This window comes from Zeugodacus cucurbitae, chromosome 6 (genome assembly GCF_028554725.1).
Source record: "Zeugodacus cucurbitae isolate PBARC_wt_2022May chromosome 6, idZeuCucr1.2, whole genome shotgun sequence".
Lineage (NCBI taxonomy): Eukaryota > Metazoa > Arthropoda > Insecta > Diptera > Tephritidae > Zeugodacus > Zeugodacus cucurbitae.
In genome coordinates, this window is record NC_071671.1 from 42,472,670 (window position 1) to 42,498,459 (window position 25,790).

Sequence of the window (25,790 nt, forward strand, 5' to 3'; positions counted from 1 at the left end):
CTAAAATCATAGCTGTACCCGAACAGACCTAAACAACAACAGCTGTTTTATTTGGCGCCACTTCAAATCAAAAAGAGCGCTCACGAATTTGTTCAATTGAAATGTGAAAAATATTACTTATTAGTGTTATAAGCAAAAATTTGAAATGGATTATGAAGTAAATGCGAGTTTACGGGTTGTATTTCAGGTATACTATTATAAATTTAAACACTTAATTGTATTTGTAAATTATTGGCACAAAATGTATAGGCCATAGAGGAGAGATGTAGCAGACCCGTGCTCTTCGATAGGTTTGAATTACAAATGTTGTTAGAAAGTTTAAAACCACTGGAACAGGTAAAAATAGATTTACCATAAAGTAATTATACAAATTATAATTACATTTTTCTTTTAGTTACTGGTTGCAAGATATTTTTGTAAACTACCATGGAATATAGGAAGTTTGCGAGTTTTGGCTATACTACAATCGTCTAATATACTCACCGCAAGTAATTACATATTGAGGTTGGTAGTAGTACTATTGTTAGGGTATGCATTGCAAATTAATTAAATATTTGTATATTTTGCAGTCTGGAGAACGATGAAGAAATACAATTGATACTAAATGATTTTCTCGAAGCAGAATTTGAATTACTGAAAGAGCTGTACACTGTGGCGTATTATGGTAATTATTTATAATGTGTACATATGTATATTGAAATATATTCATTTTCCTTCTACTTTTTAGATAGCAGCAATGCAATTAGCTTAAATGACGCTCTTGATGAGTGTCTTTCCAGACTGTATACAGATTTAATACAGAATCCGAAAATAAATGATTTGACATACATTAATGGTATTACGAAAAATATGCCCCGTAGGTGTTTTTCATAGCCTTATGTACTTTTACAGTGAAAAACTTTATATTCTTATTTTTTTAGCGGATTTTATACTCAATTTGATGCAGCGGCACATTCGTATTGCTTTAGATTTACATAAAAGCAATGCGAAAAAAGCTTTTGGTAATTTTTCAAACTGGATCAATGAAGGCGTAGATGAAATTCAATTCACTAAAGAATTATATGAAAAAGTTTGTATCTTTGAAATTTCATCAAAAAACATTTTTAGTTAAAGTCGTGAAATTCCAGTTACTTAAGCATTCAGAGCAGGAAGCGATTTCCTATCTTTTTAAGCTGTCTTCTCTGGAACACTTTAATCAGTGGAAGTTCTATTTAATTCTACTACAGACACTCACAAGTAAATGTAGTGACGAAAATGGCGCATTCATACGAAGTTAGTTACTTTTTACATAGAAATTGAAAAACAATAATTTCAAAATTTTGATGCATGTATATTCACAGAATATCTCAAAACACGTCTAACTCAAATATCAGCACTTCCAAAACGCGAGTATATGCTTCATTTGTTACTATCCGTTCGAGCTGCAACTGCAACAACGATGGACATTGATAAGAATATTACTGCATATGCTGACTGGTATAAACGAAATGTTGCTGACATGAAATTCGTTTTAAAAGTGGAGGAATTCAAGGCTATAATAGATCTTTTGGAACAGTGTATACCTTATGAATCATTAGAGGATTATTTAGAGGTAATTTAAGTTGTATTGAAATTATTTTTGACTATGTAGTGTTGAATGTTCAAAATAATTTTTAGATTCATGCTACTTTCTCGATATCGCCACCTATACATTGTGGCAAACTAGTACAAAGTTACAAGAGCAAATGTAAAATGCAGTTGGCTAAGATAAAGTCAAAGGCCAAACAGGGTAATGAACACGAAGAGAGCATAGTCATTGATGATTGAAATTAAATAAATTTACTTTTTCAAATGCAAGTACGTATTACTTCAACAAACAAATTCACAGCATTATTATTATTACACTTCAAGCGTATTACTTATTATGTAGATATATCTATGTGCTTAACACTACCCAATTCCTTATTTTATAATTTCTGTGCACGATCTCCACCTGCTATAGGTTTATTTCTTTCATCCCATAGCGTAACGCCATCGCAAGCACAAATTTTTTTGAAATTCTCCATAATTCCTGCTGAGCGTGCGATTATACCGCAAGCAATGCTATAAAGTATCAAATTTTTAGTTAGTGTTAAGAAACCAATGCCAATAGCAAAACATTACCGTTCACCAGCATTGCCATCAATGTGACTCTGTTCGTTTCCACCTCTTCCCATGTCGTCTGCATTCGCTGTTATCGCCACTGAGCGCCCAATGATATCCCAAACTGCTAATACAGGATCAACAAAACGAAATGTGGCTCGTCCATTTTCATCAGCACGTATGTTACCCAAATCGCCAGCATGACGAGCATCTGGTGCACTATCCGGACTGCCGTGTGGTGAACCGCGTGGATTGTAGTGTTCGCCGATGGAAGCACAACCACTTGATACGTCGCCTGACTCGTGCACATGCAAACCATGTAATCCAGGTGCCAAGCCATCTACAACACCATCCACCACCACGCCTGCAGTATCCTTGGTTAACGCACAAAAACGCAAAATTCCTTGTATTGGTGTGCGGTCAACGTCACTGCCGGTAGTATTTATAATTGCAACCGCCGACTGTCCGCCGAAACCAACCAATACAGCCTTTCGTCCAGTGCTCTCGATTTTATCCTTTAAAATGTACCAAGGTTCATTTGTTTCTATTGTGACTCGTCCTTCTGCCGCATCAATGTGTACTTTACTGGTATTCTGAAGTACATTTCGCACCTTTTCAGCACAATGCTCACCTCGCATTTGTACCGAAAATTCAACCTATCAATTGGAAATATGATGTAGTTTGTAGAAGTATAATAGCGGTTTCTTGAGGCTTACTTTAATATCGCCCATTTCTTCAGTTGCCAGGAATGATATGCAATTTACTTAAATGAAGATACGTGCTAGAAATTTCTGATTTGTGTTAAAATGCCGAATAAATGATAAGGGTAGAAGTTCAACAGCTGTTGATTCACTTCTTGACGTTTATTGCCAGCGCAGCGACATTGCCAGCTATAATTTTTTGTTAAAAAATAAAATTGAAATATTAAGCGTGTAGAACAAAGATATTTGGTTTGACGGGGAGATTTTAGTTACTGGACGCTAAGATTTGAGATCTGTTTCATGTTAATTAGCCCAAAATATACACTTTTTAAAGAATAAAAAAAATTATATCTTGTGTTGTTCGCGAGGTATAAGTCACGGTTGGAGGGCGGCGGGCTAACTAAATACATATGTCAATTATTTATTGCACATATTTTACGAGTCAATCACGATATTCGTTAGAAATATACACATCCGGTTATTGTTTTGTAGCGTAGCCTTTGCACTTTGGAATTGTTTGTCTCTTGAAGTCTGTATCTCATGCCTTTGTTACACGATTTATGAAATCTATAAGTGTAATAACATATTTTTTGTTAAAAAATGTTTGTTAAAATAATTTCCTGATAGTAAAATATTAAATTTTGTATTATGCAATGGTGGAAAAGTTCGACTTATGGAACCAAATTTGTATGGAATTTGACTTCTATTGCCAATTTAAGAGTTCGAGTTATGGAGAACTTCGACTTATAGAAATTCGAGTTAAGGAAGGAAATTTGTATGAAATTTGATTTCTAAACGCTATTGTCAATTCAACAGTTCGAGTTATGGCGATCTTCGACTTATAGAAGTTCGAGTTATGGAAGTTCCACTGTAGCTCATAAACTACTAAAGCCATATCAACCAAACCTGCTGGAGGCATTTACTTTTATCACTTCATTATTCAGTATGAAAATGGATGAAATGGGTGAATGGGTCCTCAGGAACTACTTGACCAATTTCTACGAAATTCGATTTTTCTTTCTTTCTTGATATACCAATTGTATATTTTGAAAATGAGCCTAATCGCATAATCATCAAAGGAGATGTGCTCGTTCTAATAGTGTGCCTCTGTGCCAAAAATGAGCAAAATCATGTCTACTTCCTATAGCCCCATATACTTCTGGTGGACTTATAATATATGTTATGATATGTGAGATATCTTTGTCAAATTAAGTGAAAGTAAAATCTTTGATATAATGTAGCTTCGTAGCAAAAATAGTTGAAAGCGGTCCAGGAATTCAGATATTATAAATATATTTTTTCATTATTCTAATGGACTTTATGTTGAATATATGGGTCGAATTGTGTGTTCTCATAATAAAACTATTGCGAGAGTATAAAATGTTCGGCTAGACCCGAACTTAGTCCTTACTTACTCGTTTTTTCTAACACTCGTTTACTTTTTTACACAAGAATTGAAGATAGTTTTGTTGACTCGGGCTTAAGCAAACAGTTGAAACATAAACAGAAATGTCTGACGGGATTCCTGGATAAATGATCGTTGGCTTGCTTCATTCATTAACCTCTTTTCACTCAACCAAATAAGCTAAATTAAATTCAAAACAAAAAAATAACAATTCCCCGAATATTTTGATTAATTGTTAAGTTACATATATTTTTAAAGCTTTCGATTTACAATCACTTATGCTAAAATTTTATTTAGATTATTTATTTACAATAAAAGATCACCTGTGTTCGATTTAAATGTAGAAGAGTACTCGTTCTCTTGCACTCTCTATAAATAACAATTATTTACGGTTTTATGTTTGTTGTAAAGCTAATTTAATTACGCACACTTTTTATAATAAGTTTTCTTATGAAATAAAGATTAATTTACACAAAATAGAAACTAGATAAATAGTGCAGGGCAGGGCATAACCCTAGCGGCACCGAAAATAACATAACACTCACTAATATGTCGGTATGTGTGTATGTACATATGAAATACATTTAAATGCGTAATCTTAATGAAATCACTAGCATGTAATAGTTAATATAATGTTTCGTTTGTAGCACCGCAAAACACTATATAGCCATACATATGAAGACCAATACAGTATACATCCGTATGCCAGATGCCTGTTGAATGCAGTGGAGTGTATCACACGCTCGTATTGGATACCGAATTGGCGATGGTCACCACTGTAGTTGTAGCTGGTGCACTTGTAGCGGCGGCAGCGGCCGCACGTGATGTGGATGCTGCTCCTGCACCGTGAGATGGCGCTGTTTCGTTTCCTATTGGCCACGCAGTTGCGCCACTTTCCAAGGTTAGTGGCGCAGCGCGCGTCGTATTCCGATCGATTTCCGAGTAAGGCGGAACTGTCGCATCCGTAATGGCAATGGTGGTTGACGAGGCGGTAGTAGGCGGTGGCGATAAAGTGCCGGCCGCCGCCTGAGCCGCGCTCATAGCCATTACCTCTTCGTAGGTGGGTAAATCCTTTTCATCCTTCTCCAGTTGGGCTCGAATGCGGGCCGCATCCTCGGAGCTCGGTTCAACATAGAAGAAATCTGTACAACGATGTGGTAACGGATTGCTGGAGCTCTCATTGGCGATTGTGAAGATGTTGCCTTGGCGATCTAGAAAGAAAGACGGTGAATTTATAAATAAATCAAAGTCTCAAGAATAAGCATAATATTAAGAACAATTTAAAAGTAAACAAAACAAGTAAGGAAGGGCTAAGTTCGGGTGTAAACGAACATTTTATGCAATTTATTTATTTGACTTTGTTTATATTATGTAATACACAATTTGACCCACATATTCGTCATATATATTGTATAAAGTCCATTGAAAGTTGGAAACCATAATATTAGACTAGAAGCACCGAGGTCCTCGTGTTCGATATATGGGGCCTTAAAAATGGGTCCGATTTCGGTGATTTTTAGAATGGGGCTGCCACACTATAAACATAGTATTTGTGCAAAGTTCTGCACCGATATCTTCACTAGTACTTACTTTATATATTGTAATGTAAACGATTCAGATCCACTTCAAAGTTCTGGTATATTGGAAGTAGGCGTGGTTGTGAAGTGATTTGGCCTATTTTCACAACATATCATTGGGATGTAAGGAAACCAAGTTTCATTGAAATCGGTCGAGTAGTTCCTGAGATATGGTTTTTGACCCATAAGTGGGCGAGCTTCCATCTGCCATTTTTTATGTAAAATTTAGTGTTTCTGCCGTTTTTCGTTAGTGAGTTAACACACTTTTAGTAATTTTCAACCTAACCTTTGTATGGGAGGTGGGCGTGGTTATTATCCGATTTCTTTCATTTTTGGACTGTACTAAAAAGTGGCTAAACAAAACGACTGCAGAAAGTTTGGTTTATATAGCTCTATTGGTTTCCGAGATATGTACAAAAAACCAATTTGAGGGCGGGACCACGCCCACGTCCCCAAAAAAATTACATCCAAATGTGTCCCTCCCTAATGGGATCCTATGTTCCAAATTTCATTTTCATAACTTTATTTATGGCTTAGTTCTGACACTGTATAGGTTTTCGGTTTCCGCCATTTTGTGGGCGTGGCAGTGGACCGATTTTGCCCATTTTTGAAAGCAGCCTCCTCCTGGGTGCCAAGGAACATGTGTTCCAAGTTTCATTAAGATATCTTAATTTTTACTCAAGTTATCGCTTGGACAGACGGACATCCGGATTTCAAATCCACTCGTCATCCTGATCATTTATGTATATATAACCCCATATCTAACTCTTATATTTCTTGGTGACACAAACAACCGTTATGTGAACAAAACTATTATACTCTGTGCAACAGGTTGCGAGAGTATAAATATGGGATATCTCAAGTGACAATAATATGGTTGTTTCGAAAGGCAAGAAGAACCACGGGAGGTTGTTGTCTGATACATAACTGTACAAAAGAAGTAAAAGCGAATTTCCGGTTCATCATTTATCTTAATCTTCTATCATTTCCCTAAAGCGGATTAATTGCAAATACGGAATCTGACATATACAATACACACGTAGTTCGAGGTTCCTCATAAATTTAAATTCTGGAATAACACACCGTACATTGGTTCACGAAATTATTCGGAAATATTTGTTTCGGTTATGAAACAGTATAAAGTGTCCTTCTTTAAGAAAATAAGTCAGCGATGCAAAAATGAAAGATGGAATATTTGTAAGTTCACAAATACGGAAACTGATGAAGGATAAAGGCTTTGAAGAATAACTGAATGATCAGGAAAAACTCGGACGGAAATGTTTTGTGAACGTTGTCCAAAATTTTCTATGAAACCATAAATTGGAAAACTATACAGGCTTAAGGGGTTATATACCAATTTTTTTTTGGTATTTTATTTTATATATTTCCAAACGATTTTCATAATGTCAAGTAGTATATATTTTGCTCGCTTTTACACACGCTTGCGGTGAGCACGACAAATCAGCTTACCTCAAATACATGAACGAACAAAAAACTATTAGTTTGTAGTATTCTTTCGTTCGTGAACGAATGGTTTTGTTTAAAAAAATTGTAAACGAAAATTGTGTACACTTTTCCAAAAATGTCGATTTTTGATATTCTCAAAACTTAGGTTTTCAACCAAAAACATGTAATTTTTCTCCAAATCAAATTCTCTTCATTCACGAACTAGTCATTGTTAATAAAAATAACACCAGAAAATTTCATAACAATCGGTAAAATGGCTTTCGAGAAATCATGCTAACCGTTAAGGCAGTTTTCAAAGTTTCATTTCGTTTGTTGCCTTAGAGTCCAACCTTTGGTTCTATAACTCCAATGGCTCTGAAATTTTTGGAGGATATTCTTAAAAGTATACATTTTGAAAATGTGACATAAAAATTTTTTCGTATTTTTCGACCCCACCAATATCATTTATCAGGCCGATACCATTTACTCTCATTCACTCTCACAACATTTCATTGCCACTACCATGATAGTCCAAAAAACTTATTTTTATGAATGCATTTCAAATTTCGATTTCCGCAACAATTTTTTTTAGTGTCCGGCTCGAAAATATTAAATTATCTAAGGTTTATAATTTTGAATACTTATGTGATGTGAAATTAAACAATTTCTAATAGAAACGAGAAAGGAAGTGCTAAGTTCGAATGTAACCGAATATTTTATACTCTCATAATTTATTTATTTAATTGAGATAACACAATTTAACCCATATATTCGACATAAAGTCCATTAGAATGTCGAATGGAGTCTGAGGTAATCCTTGGACTGATTTCACAAATTTTCACCACAATGGTACTTTACATCTAAGACAATACGCTCACTTAATTTTACTAAAATATCTAAATATAAATAAAGCCATATTTTTGCGAAACTTATAAGCGACTACAGGAATGAAATGACCCCATTTCATCCATTTTTGGTACAGAGACACACAACTAGAAGAAAGAAAACTCCTCTAAATAACTAATTATCTGAGATAGTATTTTAGGTAAAAAATTATCTTTAGGCACCGAGTTCTTCATGTTAGATATCAGGGGACTTGAAAATGTATGGCCATAAATAGACCAAAAATTGGGCGACACCACGCCATCTCTTCTATAAAATTTAGTGTTTCTGCCGTTTTTCGTTATTAATTTAACGCTCTTTTAGTAGTTTTCAACAGACATGGTATCGGTTCCCGGTTATTATACTCTTTTTGCAAAATTTTGGAACATTATAAAAATAATGTTGCGACTGTTCATTTCAGTTCGAATTTGTGCGCTTTTAAATCACTAATAGTTTAGTAAAACACTTTTCTCGAATGATTTTAGAGTTCCTTCAGATTGCGTTGTATTCTGATTATGATACAACAGAGCAAAATACAAAATACTGATTACACCCTCACACTATACAGTAATTTTTGATAACCACATCAACAGCACAAAAAAACATTAAATACGTTAAAAGCTATTTTCATAAAACATAGAGAATTTGCATACCACGTTCGAGACGATTTTGTATACGCATTGCGGCAAACATGCGTAGAGTTACCTTCACAATAGAAAAACATATTTATTATTTGAAAAAAATTAAGTTTCAAATATATTCTTAATGTTTTTTACAAACCACGAGAAATTGATAGAGCAGAATTATTATGATAATAATAACAAAGTAAATAACGTAATTCATCTTGAAATTTAATAGTTAATTATTTTAATTAATTTGAAATTTACACAACTCAGCGACACTTAACTGTGCTTATTGATGAAGCAATTGAAGGAAACTACTGAAATCCGATCAAAAATAAATAAAAACTCTTCACGTTCGCTGCTAAATGCGATAACTATGCCGCACGTAAGGCAATTTGAAATATTTGATAATTAAAATGTTGTTTGATAAGCGCTTTCACAGTGAAAAATTAGTAAATATTGAATGAATTGTGCACCTTTCTTGTATGGTTTATGCCCTGTTTATAGGCAGGTATTCAGGCACTCAAGTGCGATATTGCCCATATACTGATGATAAGATTATTTAATTTATGAGCATTTTATGAATGTCAATCAGGTGCTAAAATCACTTTAACTTGCCAATGAACACGAAACTATTACCTATAAATGCATATTTTATGTAACGACTGCAATACTTTATTACTTTTTGTAATACTAAATTGCTTTTAATATATTTTTGCCAAACGTTGACTCTTTGAAACTTTTTTGCTCCTTAAACCGAGACGGTCCGAGTTAACAGAGTCGAAAATGTGCATGTCGTGCAGTATTCATTCTTGCACATAAAGTACGTATCTATTCGGGTGACGTGACCTTGAAAATCTACTTTGTTAATCGATTTTGTTTGATGGCAACTCTATCAGAATCAATTGTTAATCTAACGAAGTTGTAAAAGTTGTTCAGCTTATCGTTCCCATATTTGCGAATGCATCGAGTTGGGGAAGTATTTCAACTGTATTTCAAACATGTTTAGATCACCACTCTCAGGATTAAAACGCATGCCTTAAATATTTCTTAAACTTTCTTAGGATTGAGAGTCCTTGTCCTATACATATGCATTACTCTTTTTTAAACAATTTATAATTCCGAAAATCTCTGAATAGTCGGAAACGAATTGAAACCATGTATTGTATGAGAAGAGAAGAACACACCATTAAAAACACGTCGCACGCCTGCTTGTTGCCACGTGCCCCGCTGCCGATGGCGATTACGATTACAATTTCTATATCCTTGCGGACATAATCTCGCCAACGATTTGCTTTCGATTCGTGTATAATAACAAAAAATTGGCAATACAACGAATGCAATGATAAATATGAGTACTAGTAAAGCCAAAAGATTCATTTTCTGCACACCCTCACTCGCGAGAACCTTTTTGGCTCCACTACATGCTTTGTGGGTATTTAAACAAAATAAAGCTCAATGGAGATGCGAACCGTCCCCGAATTATATATTAATGCACAAATCACTGGTGAAATATCTTTTCATCACAACGCTCGCATTGGAGTCAATCTACAATGCGCCGACAGTCACGAAGCACTGGTCAGCAACTTATGCGACAGCTCGAAATTTTTTTTGATTTGTTGTAATAAAATCCATTAACAACTACCACACATTATAGCTTTCATACTTTTCACTACACTCGCACTATTTTGCACAACTTGAAGTGAACTGTGCGCGCTTTTATCATTTGTTCCACAAGTACCGAAATGATAATCATATCCATAGACTCAACCGAACTTGTTTTGCCTATTCACTGATAAGATTAAATATTTTCCGCACTCTTTGAACTACATGCCGTTGATTTAGTCAAGAGTTTGAATGTGTGATTTGTTTGGTAAACAGAGACAGGAAGTGCTGTGCTCCTCATACTTTCGTACACACTTAATGGCATTGATGGACTTGTAATACTGCGATCGAATCTCAAACTTAATAAATAACCTTGACATTGTATGATAAGTAATTAAGTTGTTTCTTCACAAAACGAACATATATTTGGTTTCGTTAAACAATTTGGCTGAGCTTCGTGGGTATTTTATATTTTTGTTCAACGAGTTAGCAATATATACAACCATATCATCTATTGTTATACTCTCGCAACAAAAGTTGTTAAGAGAGTATAATAGTTTTGTTCATATAACGGTTGTTTGTGTCACCAAGAAATAAAAGAGTTAGATATGAGGTTATAGATATAAATGATCAGGATGACGAGTGGAGTTGAAATTCGGATGTCTGTCCGTCCGTCTGTCCGTGCAAGCTATAACTTGAGTAAAAATTGAGATATCTTAATGAAGCTTGGAGCACATGTTCCTTGGGACCGTGAGAGGGTTGGGTAAAATCGGACCATTGCCACGCCCACAAAATGGCGAAAACTAAAAACAGAAAGTGTAATAACTAAGCCATAAATGAAGTTAAAACAGTAAAATTTGGAATAAAGGATCGCACTACGAAGGGGCAAATTGGCGAAATCGATTCACAACCACGACTACTTTCCTTATAACTCAATTTTGAATTCTATCTTATTCCTTCACTTTATGGTATATACATACATAAGGAACCAATGAAGATAGCAGAATAAAACTTTACACAAATACTGTATATCATCTCTGGCTTCATTTGTGAAACAATTGTCGAAAACGGACTACAACTTTTCAAGGCTCCAGATATCGGACATGTTGAACTCAGCGCCTAAGGGTAAATTTTAACCGATAATATAGAAATAATAGATAATTTAATGTAATTCAGAGGAAATTGTTTTCTTCTAATAGTGTTCTGTTCCAAAAATTATTAAAATCGGGTCATAACATCTCCTAGCTCCCATATACCTAATTATAGCTTTTTCAAAAATATGGTGGGCTTTATTCCGCATATATGTATTGGTTAATTTGTGAGATATCTTAGCAAAATTAAGTGAGCGTATAGTCTGGGATATGTACACTTGCTGGTGAAAATGAATGAACTCGGTTCAGGAATTAACTCAGTCCTCACATTATATATATGACGATTTTCGTTATTCTATAAAACTTTATGCCGAATTTATGGGTAAATTTGTGTGTTATGTAAATAAAATTTCTTCAATAAATTGCGAGAGTATAAAATGTTCGGTTACATCCGTACTTAGCCCTTCCCTACTTGTTATAACTATAAACAAACATCATAGAAAATCATTCTTCCCGAAATAAATAAATTAGAAAATGGCGCTCACGAAACAAGGCTTTAATTTATGAAATGGGCCAAAACATTTACATAATACAAAGGTTCATTTCTATGCAAAGGATCAATTAGATCCTATTGACCTAACCTAATCTTCAAAAGGCACGTGTATTATTTTCGCAATACATTTTTAGAGGCACAGAACCCAATTTCGGATGTTGAGGAAATGCTTATTTTCTGAGTTTCGGCAGGCCATGCAACCATCGATGAGTGGTTTCATCAATTTCATACAGGTCATAGGAGCACCGAAGACGATGAACTCCAAAATGAATTTGGATGACCGAAAATTTAGTTAATCGAGGCACTTGACGCTCCGTTCTATGGATTGTTATTGAAGCTTTGGGCATTGATTGGAACATAATAAACCATAAACAACAACGAATTGATGAGTAATGTATGGAGTACACAAATCACACTAAACCTTAAGAATTAAGCAAATTTCATTACAGCAACATACCGGTGCAACGATCCGTCTGCCTCTGCCTAAACCGAATATCTGCTCGTCGCATCTGACGTTCGTACCGCTTGTCAACCCAAGAGGTCATTTGCATACAAGCAGCGATAGCAACACAGCCAATGCAAAAGGCTAAACCCGAAATAATCAACAGGAAAAAGCCACTCATGTTTGTTGATTACAAAATACCGCAAACTTTTTACAATTCTTTAATCGGCTGCTTATGAGATATTCTCCACACAATATTAATACTAAATAAGCTCGTGCCAAATTTGATGTTCGTTTCACTTATTATATTTAACGATAAGAGTCTGAGAAAGCAAGATTACTTGCACTTTTTCTTCGGGAACAAGAAAAATTATTGTATTATGCTTGAACAGGTGAACTTGAAGAATAACCATGTAGTGTGTTATGAATACCAGCTAAATTACTTTGGCAGTGTGTTATCTGTTAAATGTCGTTTAATGGCGGCTAATTCCAGCGGGGTGCAGCAAGTAATGAATGCTTACTGAGACATTAGGTTTGAGCATATTAGGGTGAAAAACGTTTTAGATGACGATTAAGTATCTTCAACGGGAGATTCGTAGAAATGAAAGATTAAAATATTATCTTCCAAAAAGTTCCTTACTGAGTCCTAGTTATATCCATGTATATTATAGAAGAAGATTAATATCAAAACAGAAATTTAACTGATTTCTGCTCTGCAAAATAGTATACCACCCTACCAGTTATATACGAGTATAAACATATTTTTGTTTTTAGCCACTCTAAAGTTTATTTCAAAACGCAAAAATGACAAAGCAATATATCGGTGGCCAACATTAACTACTGCATAATAAACATCTGAGGAGAAGAGGTGTGAATGAAATTGATAAGCATTGAGATGTTGGAAGTTCAGCTACAGTTTGACGATTATGTGAGATGGTGTTAGACGTAGAATTCGGGTATGAGATAAATACGTATCTAATTACAGGGTAGTTCATACCATTGAAACTGTTAAAATACATATTTTATACCAGATTTAGCACACAAACATTCTGGTTGTCGCAATTTTCATTTGAAATCAACTCGGGGAACAAGTGGTAATTTTCATTTAAAATTTTGGAAACGTATGTATTTACAATTTAGCATAGCTTCACAAACTATTAACAAATATGAACAACAAAATGGAAGTTTTGAACCGTCTAACTCTATTTATCTCTTTTGAGTTAATAGAGTAACTTTTGAGTAAATATAAGTTCCATAAACGTTTTATTAGCCTCAGTTTGAATGACTTCTTCTTTCTCATTCGGTGCATAGTGAGTTCCCCTAAATCGCAAATTTAAAAAAAATCACAACGGGCTGAACATAGTGAAATCTTTGTGCCCACTTCAGAACTCGATGCTAGCTCATATTTAACTTAATTGTGTTGAGTAGGTCCTTTATTTTTCTCTAATGCAACTAAAATGGGTCTCGAACACAGTTCCTATTTCAAATGAAGGTTCAATTTTTACTACCTCAAGACCATTAACATTTACGCATTCAGTTGAAATGGATACAAGTCAATTTTGATTTTTTTATTATTAGTTTTTCAACTCCTTTTTTGAATCTAAAAGTTAATCTCATTTATTATAAATGTTCTCCTCAGAAAAAGAAATTGAGACAAAGTGAGTAATTTTGTAAAAATCTGTTATCTACAGATACCTACCATACGGAGAAATATTTTAAAGCCAACAGAGGGTGAAATTAATATGGAACTGCAAAAACAGTAAATAACGCAAAAGGACATTACTTGGACCTATGTCGGTTTTGTAACATCACTGGTAGAGTTAAAACGCCAGCTGTGTAGGCTGTTTAAAACTTATTTTTGTAGTAGTGGCTTAGTGAGTCTTACTATGATTTTAAGATGCCATAAATCTATTTCACTAAATCTTGAATAGCCGTTGCAAAGTACATGAATTATCTACTCAAAATCTACATAGTTCACATCCATACACACATACATATAATATATTGTATATGAAAATGTACAATTGTTATAACGTCAGTGGTTATTGTTTATGAAACTAGTGAATAAAAATTCATGACGACGTACATAAGTATTCGTCACGAGTGCGCTCTACTCATAAAAATGCTTATTTAGAATAAAATATTATTTAATTGCTTATGAGTAAATATGAAAAGTTGTAAGTGATTGTAAATGCATATACATCCGCATGTTTAATGCAGTCTAGTCTAAAAGCGTGTGTCCCTTTGCATCACATTACATCATTTTATTATTGTTTGATGTTTCGAGAAATATTAGATAAAGACGATGCTTAATTAAAGACTCATTTCGATCTTTTTCCATTCTAGTTTATTAAGTTAATAAGTCGATCTATAGAGATGACATGATTCACTATACGCGATAGTAATCTTATACTCTGAGTCAATTAAATTATTATTGGCTAGTTCATCGATTTATATTAAAATATGTAGATGTCAAACTTGTCAATAGTAATCACCAGCGGTTGATATATGTAAGCCTTTTGAAGTTATACTTCTTATACGACTTCGAAAAAGGTTGCGATAATTGTTTAACGCTTCAGTGGAGAGGGAATAGCGTTGAACAATTAACGCGAGAGAGAGATATAGAGTGAATGAGAGTAAAGCAGAGAACTTAAAGCACTTGTCATGCTTTTGCTATTTGAGCAATTCTTGTTTTTGTAGAACAATGTTTAAGTTTTTGGTTGGTGACATATTCGCATGTGTACGCATATGTACGATTGTACGCTTGCGCATTATTTTTCTTTCGTTTCTGTTTCAATTCTGCGAATTCTCAACTATTTTGTGTGACTTTTGGTTGAAATACTCTGCGTTGGCCGTTGAAAAGTTAAGATTTCACAGAATCATTTCTGTAGACAGTGTTTATTTACTAATTAATTCGTGTTCTATATAATATTGACGTACTATTTGTAGTATTAGTATACAGTGAATAGTGATTCAAATGATTCAAACAAAAAATAAAGATCAATGGAAGAAATAATCCTACGACAAAAGGAGGTACGACTATTGATGCGGTATACGCGAGAAATATAGATAAAATAGATGTAAGACATTACATATCGTGTTTTAGTTATCATAATACAATTGTAAATATCATAGATATCAATCCGTCAGAACCCAAAAATGATAATTGATTTGGACTTTGCTTTATAAAATGTGCATAATAAATTTATAAAATGAGAATTTAAGAAAGTGTTGGTGACTCCACCATATTCTCGCTAGTTTTCTTTCATACAAAATGATATGCATTTCTTGGAATATCACTAAGAAGTATAACTGCTTCCGCACGTAGGGACTCCACGCACCTTTTTTTATTTTTTGTTTCTTAAATTGATTTTTAATTTAGAATACATTTTTAACTTATACATAATATATTTTTCATCCCCACAAGGCAGAAACCCTAAAAGTATTCCATACCAAAACATATATTACGAATGGCCATCTACTACTATGGCAGGCAACGGAGTCGTAAATCGCCATTTTTGATTTTCCGAAATTGATCTTTGAAATTATTTATGAACATGTTTTTTTTATTAATATTTACTTCGTTTGATAGGGTAATCTTCTATCTATATATATAAAATTAAGTGGCAAAACTTCCTGTTCGTATACTCCTCCTAGACGGCTTGCCCGATTTCAATGAAATTTTCAGAGGTGATTGGGGTCTGTTTGGAGGGTGCACATAAGAAATTTAATGTGTGTATCACGTTTTGTGCACGTTTTGCAAAAAAAAAAAAAAAAAAAATGATACATCCCGCTTATACAAATTCTCATGAAATAATGTTTTGCCGCACTATTGGCAGTCCTGTCAAATGCCTTCATTTGACAGTTCATCTCATTAATGGGCAACGCCCTACCTTTTTCGAGTTGTGTGAAAACGATGAATTTGCAAGAACATTGCTATATTCCGAAATACCACAATATTTCACTTGGAATCCATCATCAAACATTTCAACGACGAAAGCAAGGGGAGCGTGTTGACGGTTATCCAAATGTCCGTAAAACCGATGCCATGGGACGCATTTACACCGTCCATCCGAACAACGCCGAATGTTTCTATTTGCGTCTGCTATTAGTCAACGTGCGCGGACCAAGATCATTTGATGATTTGAAAACTGTTGACGGTCAGTTGTGTGCGACGTATCGTGAAGCATGTCAGCGATTGCATTTGTTAGAAGTTGATATGCATTGGGACACCGCACTTCATACAAATACGCGTACTATTCGCCATAATAATATCTACAAGCCTTCCATCAAATCCGCAAGAACTGTGGAATAAGTACAAAGACTGCATGACCGAGGACTTATTAATTTTGGTCGCGTAATCGAGCATCGGACGCAGACTTTCTATATACATTACAAATGTATCATGATGCTTTGATATTGGTTGAAGATCTGTGCCTTACAATTGCGAATAAGGCATTAGCGCAACTTGGCATAACTACGCCCAATCGTTCAGCGATTGATATGCTTGACCATGAGCTTCAACGTGAACAACAATACGATTGCAATGAATTGCGTGCTTTCATACAAGCTAACATTACCAAATTGAATATTCAGCAGAAAAATGCTTATGATAAGATTATACGAGCGGTTGACAATAACGCAAGTGGATTCTACTTTCTGGATGCGCCCGGTGGTACAGGGAAAACGTTTCTTATCTCTTTGATTCTTGCTACTGTACGGTCACAGCAGAAAATTGCGCTGGCAATTGCTTCGTCAGGCATCGCTGCTACTCTACTTGATAGCGGTCGAACAGCACATTTAGCATATTGAAATTACCGTTGAACATCCAAGTCATTGAATGGCAAAAGTTTTGCGAGGAGCTGGAATAGTTCTATGGGATGAGTGCCCAATGGCTAACAAAAAGTCATTAGAAGCATTCAATAGAACAATGCAAGATTTACGCCAAAAGCAACAACTTTTTGGCGGAGCATTAGACTTATTATCCGTCGATTTTCGGCAAACTTTGCCAGTCATTCCTCGATCAACTCCTGCCGACGCATGTTTAAAATCGTCAGTTTTGTGGAGACATGTTCAAAGGCTGACTCTTACCGTCAACATGCGAGTCCAATTGCAAATCGATCGATCCGCAGCGGCGTTTTCGAAGCAGTTGTTGGACATTGGCTAAGGCAAAATACCAATCGATGATACCGATTTGATCACATTGCCGAACAACTTTTGTACACTTTTGCAATCGAAAGAAGAATTGATTGAAAGTGTATTTCCGAATATTTTTCAACACTATCAACGCCACGATTATTTAAGTGAACACGCAATATTGGCATCGAAAAATGTACACGTCAACGAAATAAGTTTTGCCATTCAAGAAAAACTGCCAGGAGAAGCTACAACATATACATCGATTGAGCGTTTTGAATCAAGATGAAGTAGTCAATTATCCAACTGAATTCTTGAATTCTTTGGATCCCCCCGGTCTGCCACCGCATCGTTTAGTCCTGAAAGTCGGCTCACCCATTATACTTCTACGAAATCTGAAGCCACCAACTTTGTGTAATGGCACAAGGCAGCAGGTGAAGTTGTACTCTTACCACGCATTCCCATGATTCCACGGACATGCCGTTTGAATTTAAGCGCTTGCAGTTCCCAGTACATTTTGCCTTTGCGATGACCATCAACAAATCGCAAGGGCAAACGTTTCAAGTGTGCGGCGTCAATTGGGAAGAACCGTGTTTCTCCCACGGCCAATTATTCGTCGCATGCTCGAGAGTGGGAACACCAAGGTGCTTATTCATTTACGCGCCAGGTGGAAAAATCAAAAATGTTGTATACCAATATGTTTTATAAATAAGTAACAATTTTACAACAATAAATAAAACACAAAGTAAAAACCCTTAAGAGTTTTAATCGATTTAGGTGTGGCGAAGCGCACAGGGTAACAGCTAGTAATGAAATATTTTTTAAGGTTTTACAAAATCTATTGATGTTCAAATTTATAATCGTTAGAATTGTACATAAACTCTGCCTTCGTATTAGTTCACGGTAAATAATTATGTCAGGTGTTTTTTTATTAACAATATTAAACAACTTTAATGGACAGAAATTAAGTAATTTAATGACAATACTTGTCAATAATATAAACTGCGGGCTGTTATCTGTGTTTTCTAGTCTACGCAAATAAATTGTCAATCGCAATGTAAGATACCGTTAAAGTTGGCAGAGCAATTTTTACTGGCAACTAACTGTAAAAATTTTGCTTAAAAGCTTGGAATTCATTGTGACAATAACTTGTTCGATTTAAAATATTAACATAACTTAAATCAATACCAACTGACTTATGATTTGTAACATATTAAAAAACGCCAATGTTATATTTTAATTGATGTCGTTGTAATTTTACTACATTTAAAGGTTATTTTTTTTAAATTCCGTTTCTTAAACCCGGTCGAGTGAATTTATGACATAGTACGTCTTAAAAGTGTTATTTTAAATTTGAATTTTCGGCTTGAAATACTAGATATGAAAACCGTCTAGTTTCAGCAAAGACTATTGATATACTTACGTATATAGATTTTATCGAAATAACTGCAGCTGTACAAACAACTAATCTTGAACTACATTAGTTTGACAGTCATTATAATGGAGTTAGTAGAGTGCATTTTGAGTTCACTCTGTGAGTCATTGGTATATGCACTGGCTCTAATTAAATGTCAAATTAGAAGAACCAAATTGCAGTCTCTTCTTGGTGACAATATTATTTTTAACATGACGCAAATATCAGTATTATTTTAATCATTTAATTTGTAGTATAAAGTCGGTGTCGATAGTTCTTAACATACTTATTGGCTAACCTTCAATACGGTTAAATATAGAGAATGTCGAATTGAGAGACATTTGTTCTATTTGTAGGCAAAAGTGGATCTAAAAGTATTTCACAATAATTAGAATTACAAAAGTTTCATAAAAGTTATTTGAGACAATAATCGCTTTGAAGCGGTTCACACAGTGTTTGATGCGGTACATGGATCCACTGGTGCACCTCAGAAACCAAGGAATAGTTGAAACAGTGGATTTTATCCCGCTAACTTGCTTCGAAGAAGGCAATTATTGTCTGTCGGACGTAAAAGCTATTACCACATTTTTCTGGGATAATAAGGTGTTAATAATATAGTTAATCAGTGGACCAATTATACACCGATTTGCAGAAAAAACTTTCAGATTTGGCGAAGAAAAAAGAACTGTTACACTATGACAATGTAGTGGCTCCAAACTCCGGCAGAGAATGAATCGAATGCGTAGTTAATCGTAGCTAGGGAGGCTTAATTCTCGTCTTTTTTTTAGATGGGTGAAGAAAATGGGCCACTTCTGAATTGAATATATGTATTTATCTTTTCTGGGCTAAGTACCTATTACTGAAATACTAAACAGTGTTTTCGGTTTTGAAACATTTACCTAAAATCCTTTATAGCCATTCGTCCATTGTGAGGTAACTTTTAGTCCATTTTTTAAACTACACGCTCTTGAATTGCACATTTTATACTTTTACATTACATTTGTTCGAACACTCATTATATTTATGGAACATACATATATTGTGAAAGCATTAATTACTGTCTAATGATTATTATTTTTATTTTCGACAATTGTTCAATTTTTTTTCGCGAATCTTGCGAGGATCAAGGATCTTGCGATTTTTTTATATCGAATATATAATTTGTTTTAGAATAACACCATACTCAAAAATTTTAATTGTCTTGCTTAAAAAAAAAAACAAACTCAGAAACAACATACCATATATATGACCGAATGTTACCCGTCGACCTTGTTGGTCACGTCGATTTTCACTGTATGACTTGTCGCAGCCACAATAATCCAATACGAGCCACAGTACGAACTGATCAATTTAGAAATGATTAATATATATTTAGTCGTAAGTAAGTAAGTACAAAAAGTGAGTTACCCGTAGAATATAGTATGTAATTGGCATGATGATGAATATGAGGAAAAATGTGAAGATGTAAGCCAGAAATATATCCATTTTCGTTGGCGGGCAATAATACGAGTATTGGAATCAAAAACTTTTTTACTTTCGAAAAACGTGTTTCTCTTTTCGTGCTTATATTTAATACTTATAACTTTTCGATTGAATATTTACAAGTATGTCTTGTCGATGCGCGTGCGATATGTGCAAACACTTGGAGTTGAAGTGTGAAAATATACAAATAAATACTTTTTCGCTTTGTAGTATTTATTGTGGCCTTGCGTGCATTATAATGCCTATCGTTAATATTTTTAACCCGCCCGTAGTATTTTTTATCCGCACTGATTGAGATTTCCGAATGAAAACGTTTTTTCAGGTGCACACGCCGAATATCGCTTGTTAGCCAATTGATAAGTCTGTGTACAAGCACACACACACAATGAAGCCTGAAGGCCGCGTAGTTCACAACGTTAAGGCAGGAAGACGACGCCGACGACGTAAATCTGAGCGACTAGGTCTTATCAATTCTTACTAGTTGTGTGTTTAAACTGATAAGATTGGCGTACGGTGCATGGGGGTGTATGCGAAGGAGTTGTAATAAACCTGTGAGGCAATAAGGCGCTTAGTTGGTGAGAGTTGAACATTCGGATTAAGTATACATACACATACATGTAGGAATAAGACTTTGAGAACAGATACATTAATAATAACTAATAACTTTACTTTAACGAAAATACGACCTACAACACTAAGCCGAACGAAATATAGAAATATGAGAAAAGATAGTTTAACGAAAATGCGACCTACAACACTGACCGAACGAAAAAAAGACGAAACTGAACGAAGCGTCAGAACGCTGCGCTTGCGTTCGAGTATGTTCTACGAATTCATTCTGGACGGTGACGTGATACCTATCACTTCGTGCGCGTGGACAGTTTCATTTTAAATAAGTTGTTTTTATTGTATTTTTCAACTCTTCACTTTTTATCATTTGCTGAATAAAGTTAAATTCCTATTTTATTGTTAAAAGTATTGTTTTGTTTTAAAAACGCAACAAAGAGGAAAATGCAGTCTAATTTCCAGGAATAAAGGGGACCAGCAGCACTAAGAAGACTACAAATTGGGGGCTCAGCCAGGATCCAGGAAGAAGAAAATGAAAACGTTTGTAAAATATAATGTAAAATATGTATTTTAAAAAAGTATATAAGTGAAAATATGTACAATAAAAGAAGAAATAAGAAAAATTTTAAAATTAATAAGAAGAAAGAAAACATTTTATAAAAGCAACCTAAAAAAGTGAAAATATGTTCAATTAAAGAAGAAATATGAAAAATTTTAAAATTAATAAGAAGAAAGAAATGTTTTATAAAAGCAACCTAAAGAAGTGAAAATATGTATAATTAAAGAAGAAATCAGAAAAAATTTTCAAATTAAGAAGAAGAAACAAAACGAAGAGAAACAATTAAAGATCGAAAGAAGAAACATTTTCAAATTAAAAAGAAGAAACAAAACGAAGAGAAAATATAATTAAAGAAGGAAAGAAGTAATAAGAAACAAGAATCATTTTCAAATTAAGAAGAAGAAACAAAACGAAGTGAAATTATAGTTAAAGATCGAAAGAAGAAACATTTTCAAATTAAGAAGAAGAAACAAAACGAAGTGAAAATATAGTTAAAGATCGAAAGAAGAAACATTTTCAAATTAAGAAGAAGAGAAAATATACTTAAAGAAGAAAAGAAGCAATAAGAAACAAGAAACATTTTCAAATTAAGAGGAAGAAACAAAAAGAAGAGAAATATACTTAAAGAAGGAAAGAAGAAATAAGAAATAAGAAACACTTTCAAATTAAGACGAAGAAACAAAATGAATTTGTAAAGCAAAGAAATAGTAGTATTTGTAAAAGACAAATAAGAAGTGGATATTATAAAAAGAAATAAAAGAAAACAAAAAGTTACGGAATAGAACAAAAGAGGAAGTTAAGCATTGTAAAAGTGTAAAGAATTTACAAAGAAGAGAAGAAATTTGTCAAGAAAAGAAGTTTGTTAAGAAAAGAAATAGAAGTAGTAGTATTTGTAAAAGATAAGAAGTAAAAATTATAAGAAGAAGTACAGCATTGTAAAAGAGAAAAAGAAATTGCAAACAAAAAGAAATAAGAAAGAATACATATGAAAGATTAATTAAACAATTAAATATGATGAATGTTATAAATATGTTAAAATTAAAAACGAGTACAAATGAAATAAGCTGTATGTAATTAAAGTTAAAATTATATCAAAATAATTTGAATCGAAACTAACATTTGAATGAATCTAAATACTACACACTATTAATAAGTGAATTTTATATTGTTAACATTATATATTATTACATATTGTTATAAACAAAATGGACCTAAACGAAATAATGACTTTAACAGTTACTGGACTGAAAGAGAAGTTGAGGGAATTGGGTATTTCGACTACAGGTCAAAAACGTGACCTTCAGGAGAGACTTCTTCAACACTATGACTTATCGGGAAATAGGGCTAGTGACGAAGAGTTCAATCACTCAATTTACGAAGACGTAAGTGGAACCACCAACTTACGGTCATCACAGTATATCGTACAGCAACAACAGTTTACTTTAAAAGATTTAGGAGATTGTGTCAACACTTTTTCAGGAGAAGGGTCCGTAGATATACGAGGGTGGGTAAGAGAATTTGAAAATAACGCTGAAATCGTTAAATGGAATGACTTACAAAGATTTGTTTATGGCAAACAGCTTCTTCGTGGCGCCGCTAAGCTTTTTATTAGGAGTCAGAATAATATTAACGGTTGGGAAGCTTTGAAGTTATCATTAATTAATGAGTTTGGTTGTAAACTATCTTCGGCAGATGTACATAGGTTATTGAAAAATCGCCGCAAACAAGCAAACGAAACTTTTCGGGAATACTTGTATCATCTCATGGAGGTAGGCAAACAGATTAGTCTAGACGAAGCAAGCATTATAGATTATTTTATAGAAGGGGTTCCAGATTCAAAGTTCAATAAGGCAATTTTGTATCAAGCTAAGAATATAGAGGAACTAAAAGAACAAATCAAAATTTATGAAAAGATAAGGAAATATAACTCAGGGATAGGAAAGATTGTAAATGAGACATCTTCTAATAAGCCAAAAGAAGAGTTAGTTAAAAGATGTTTCAAATGCGGAGACAAATCACATGTAGCAGCTCAATGCCCACAAAAACAATATAAATGTTTTAAATGCAATGAGATGGGGCATCGTTCGTTTGAGTGCAAAATTAATAAAGGCAAAGTATCTAGAGAAGTTAAAATCGAATCAAGCATAAACACTTTAGGGAATACAAGTTTCCAGCCAGTCGTTAATGAAGAATTACATTTCAAAACAGTTACTTTAAACGGGTTTAGGTTCGAAGCTCTAATTGATTCAGGGTGTTCACTAAATCTAATACGTTACGATACGTTGATACTAAGTGGGCTTAAACCCATATTAAGTAATGAGAAAAGAAAATTGTATAGCGCTTGCTCAAATGCGATTGAGACAATTGGAAGTTTTGATGCATTTACGCATATAGATGAGTTATTGTTAAAAGTCAGATTTCATGTAGTCAGAGAACAAGATATTCAATTTGCAAGTATGATAGGAAAGGCTATCTTAAAAGACGTAGATATTGTTTTAACAGAAGATAAAGTAATATTTAAGAAAAAAGATATCTCGAGAGATTATAAATCAGATAGATCAGAATTGAGGCAGGATTTTAAACATGTTATGAAGCAAGAACGAAAGGCACCTATGGAAGCAGGAAATAAGTGGATTAAGGAATTTGATGCAATGAGTTTAAATGAAAGAAAAGATGAGACTACATTGAATTTAGGACATTTGAATGTGGAACTAGCAGGAGAAGTTAAAAATTTAGTTGATAAATACAAATCATCAGGCAAAAGTATATCACCCGTTAAGATGGAAATTGTTTTGACAGATGAAATCCCTGTATATCAGCGACCAAGACGTTTACCAATCGATGACCGTAGTTTTGTCGATAAAAAAATAGAAGATTGGTTGAAAGAGGGAATAATACAATCAAGCTCTTCCAATTATGCTTCTCCGGTAGTGGTAGTTCCTAAAAAAGATGGAGACAGACGCTTATGTTGTGACTATAGACAATTAAATAAAAAAATCGTAAGGGACAATTTTCCAATGGTTGTAATGGACGATGTCTTAGATAGTCTACAAGAGGGGCGAGTTTTTACAACGTTAGATTTATCGAACGGATTTTTCCATGTGCCAGTTGATCCACAATCTAGGAAGTTTACTGCTTTCGTTACGCACAATGGTCAATACGAGTTTTGTGTTGTTCCATTCGGTATTTCAAACTCACCTGCTGTTTTTTGTCGTTATGTTAATGCTGTTTTTCGAAAGCTAATCCAGAAAGGAACCGTTATCACATATATGGACGACTTGATTATCCCCGCAATAGACGAGGTTGAGAGTATCGAAAAACTAAGAGAAGTTTTAGAAGTTAGTGAGTCGTACGGGTTAAAGATTAAATGGAAAAAATGTCAATTTCTTCAACGAAGTGTTGAATTTCTTGGGTACATAGTGGGAAATGGGACCATAAAAATATCGGAAGAAAAGACGACTGCTGTACAAAAGTTTCCGCTTCCGTCCGACAGGAAAATGTTACAAAGGTTTTTGGGGTTGACGTCATATTTCCGACGATTTGTATTAGACTATGCAACGATAGCTAGACCTTTGTCGGACCTTCTAAGAAAAGATTCGGTTTTCAAGTTAGGCGAAGAGCAAATCGCAGCTTTTCAACAACTAAAGACTAATTTACAAAAAGCACCTATATTACAGTTATTTTCACAAAAAGCAGCTACTGAGGTGCATACAGATGCCAGTAAATGGGGGTATGGGGCAATTTTGTTACAAAAAAATTCGGACGATCAGCTTTTACATCCGGTACAATATATGAGCCGGAAAACAAAGCCGGTGGAAGAGAATTATCCGGCGTATGAGTTAGAGGTACTGGCAATCATAGAGGCCTTAAAAAAATGGAGAATTTACCTATTAGGTATACACTTCAAAATTGTGACAGATTGTAATGCATTTACAATGACTCTTAAGAAAAAAGACGTACCGCCAAAAATAGCGAGATGGGCATTGTTTCTTCAGGACTTCAACTACGAAATCGAGCATAGGGCAGGATCTAGAATGGTCCACGTTGACGCTTTAAGTAGGGTGTACTGCTTAATGCTAGAAGACTCCTTAAAGTTTCGGCTAAAGCAAGCTCAAATGAATGACGAATGGACAAAGGCAGTACGCAAGGTTCTAGAAAAGGACGAATATGAAGATTTTTATATAAA

The 25,790-nt window shown here is 34.2% G+C and overlaps 3 protein-coding genes across 13 annotated transcripts in view; 1 reads left to right on the top strand and 2 right to left on the bottom strand.

The window, feature by feature from the left end:
• Positions 1-29: 29 nt before the first annotated feature.
• Positions 30-1,860, top strand: LOC105216041 (uncharacterized). The gene is made up of 9 exons (XM_011190305.3): positions 30-187; positions 250-336; positions 395-504; positions 570-664; positions 728-856; positions 921-1,069; positions 1,128-1,272; positions 1,341-1,591; positions 1,657-1,860. Exons 1-9 carry the CDS (start codon positions 146-148, stop codon positions 1,804-1,806), a joined length of 1,158 nt encoding a protein of 385 aa, XP_011188607.1. The 5' UTR covers positions 30-145; the 3' UTR covers positions 1,807-1,860.
• On the bottom strand, positions 1,800-2,995 carry LOC105216040 (copper chaperone for superoxide dismutase). Its single transcript, XM_011190303.3, has 3 exons — positions 2,838-2,995; positions 2,143-2,777; positions 1,800-2,082 (listed from the first exon to the last, which is right to left on the bottom strand). The coding sequence occupies exons 1-3, from the start codon at positions 2,850-2,852 to the stop codon at positions 1,947-1,949; spliced, it is 786 nt and encodes a 261-aa protein (XP_011188605.1). The 5' UTR covers positions 2,853-2,995; the 3' UTR covers positions 1,800-1,946.
• A 1,452-nt stretch (positions 2,996-4,447) lies between these two features.
• Positions 4,448-25,790, bottom strand: part of LOC105216042 (uncharacterized) — a 47,240-nt gene continuing 25,897 nt past the window's right edge. For 7 of the 11 annotated variants that reach the window (XM_011190314.3, XM_011190313.3, XM_054234634.1 and 4 more), the window contains one exon: positions 4,448-5,438. In XM_011190314.3, coding sequence (XP_011188616.1) covers positions 4,963-5,438 — 476 coding nt within the window. In that variant the 3' untranslated portion in view covers positions 4,448-4,962. Of the gene's footprint in view, positions 5,439-8,785; positions 8,838-8,912; positions 9,893-9,942; positions 10,740-12,461; positions 13,004-20,234; positions 20,338-20,403; positions 20,646-25,790 lie in introns of those variants that run through there. The other 4 variants (XM_011190309.3, XM_011190315.3, XM_011190310.3 and 1 more) reach the window with 4 other exon arrangements.

Excerpts from the sequence above, each read along its gene's own strand:
- LOC105216041 (XM_011190305.3), top strand. The coding sequence starts at position 146 with ATGGATTATGAAGTAAATGCGAGTTTACGGGTTGTATTTCAG. Across the intron at positions 337-394 it reads GTTTAAAACCACTGGAACAG|TTACTGGTTGCAAGATATTT; the intron begins GTAAAAATAGAT and ends TTTTTCTTTTAG. Across the intron at positions 1,592-1,656 it reads CATTAGAGGATTATTTAGAG|ATTCATGCTACTTTCTCGAT; the intron begins GTAATTTAAGTT and ends AATAATTTTTAG.
- LOC105216040 (XM_011190303.3), bottom strand. Across the intron at positions 2,083-2,142 it reads GATGGCAATGCTGGTGAACG|CATTGCTTGCGGTATAATCG; the intron begins GTAATGTTTTGC and ends GATACTTTATAG.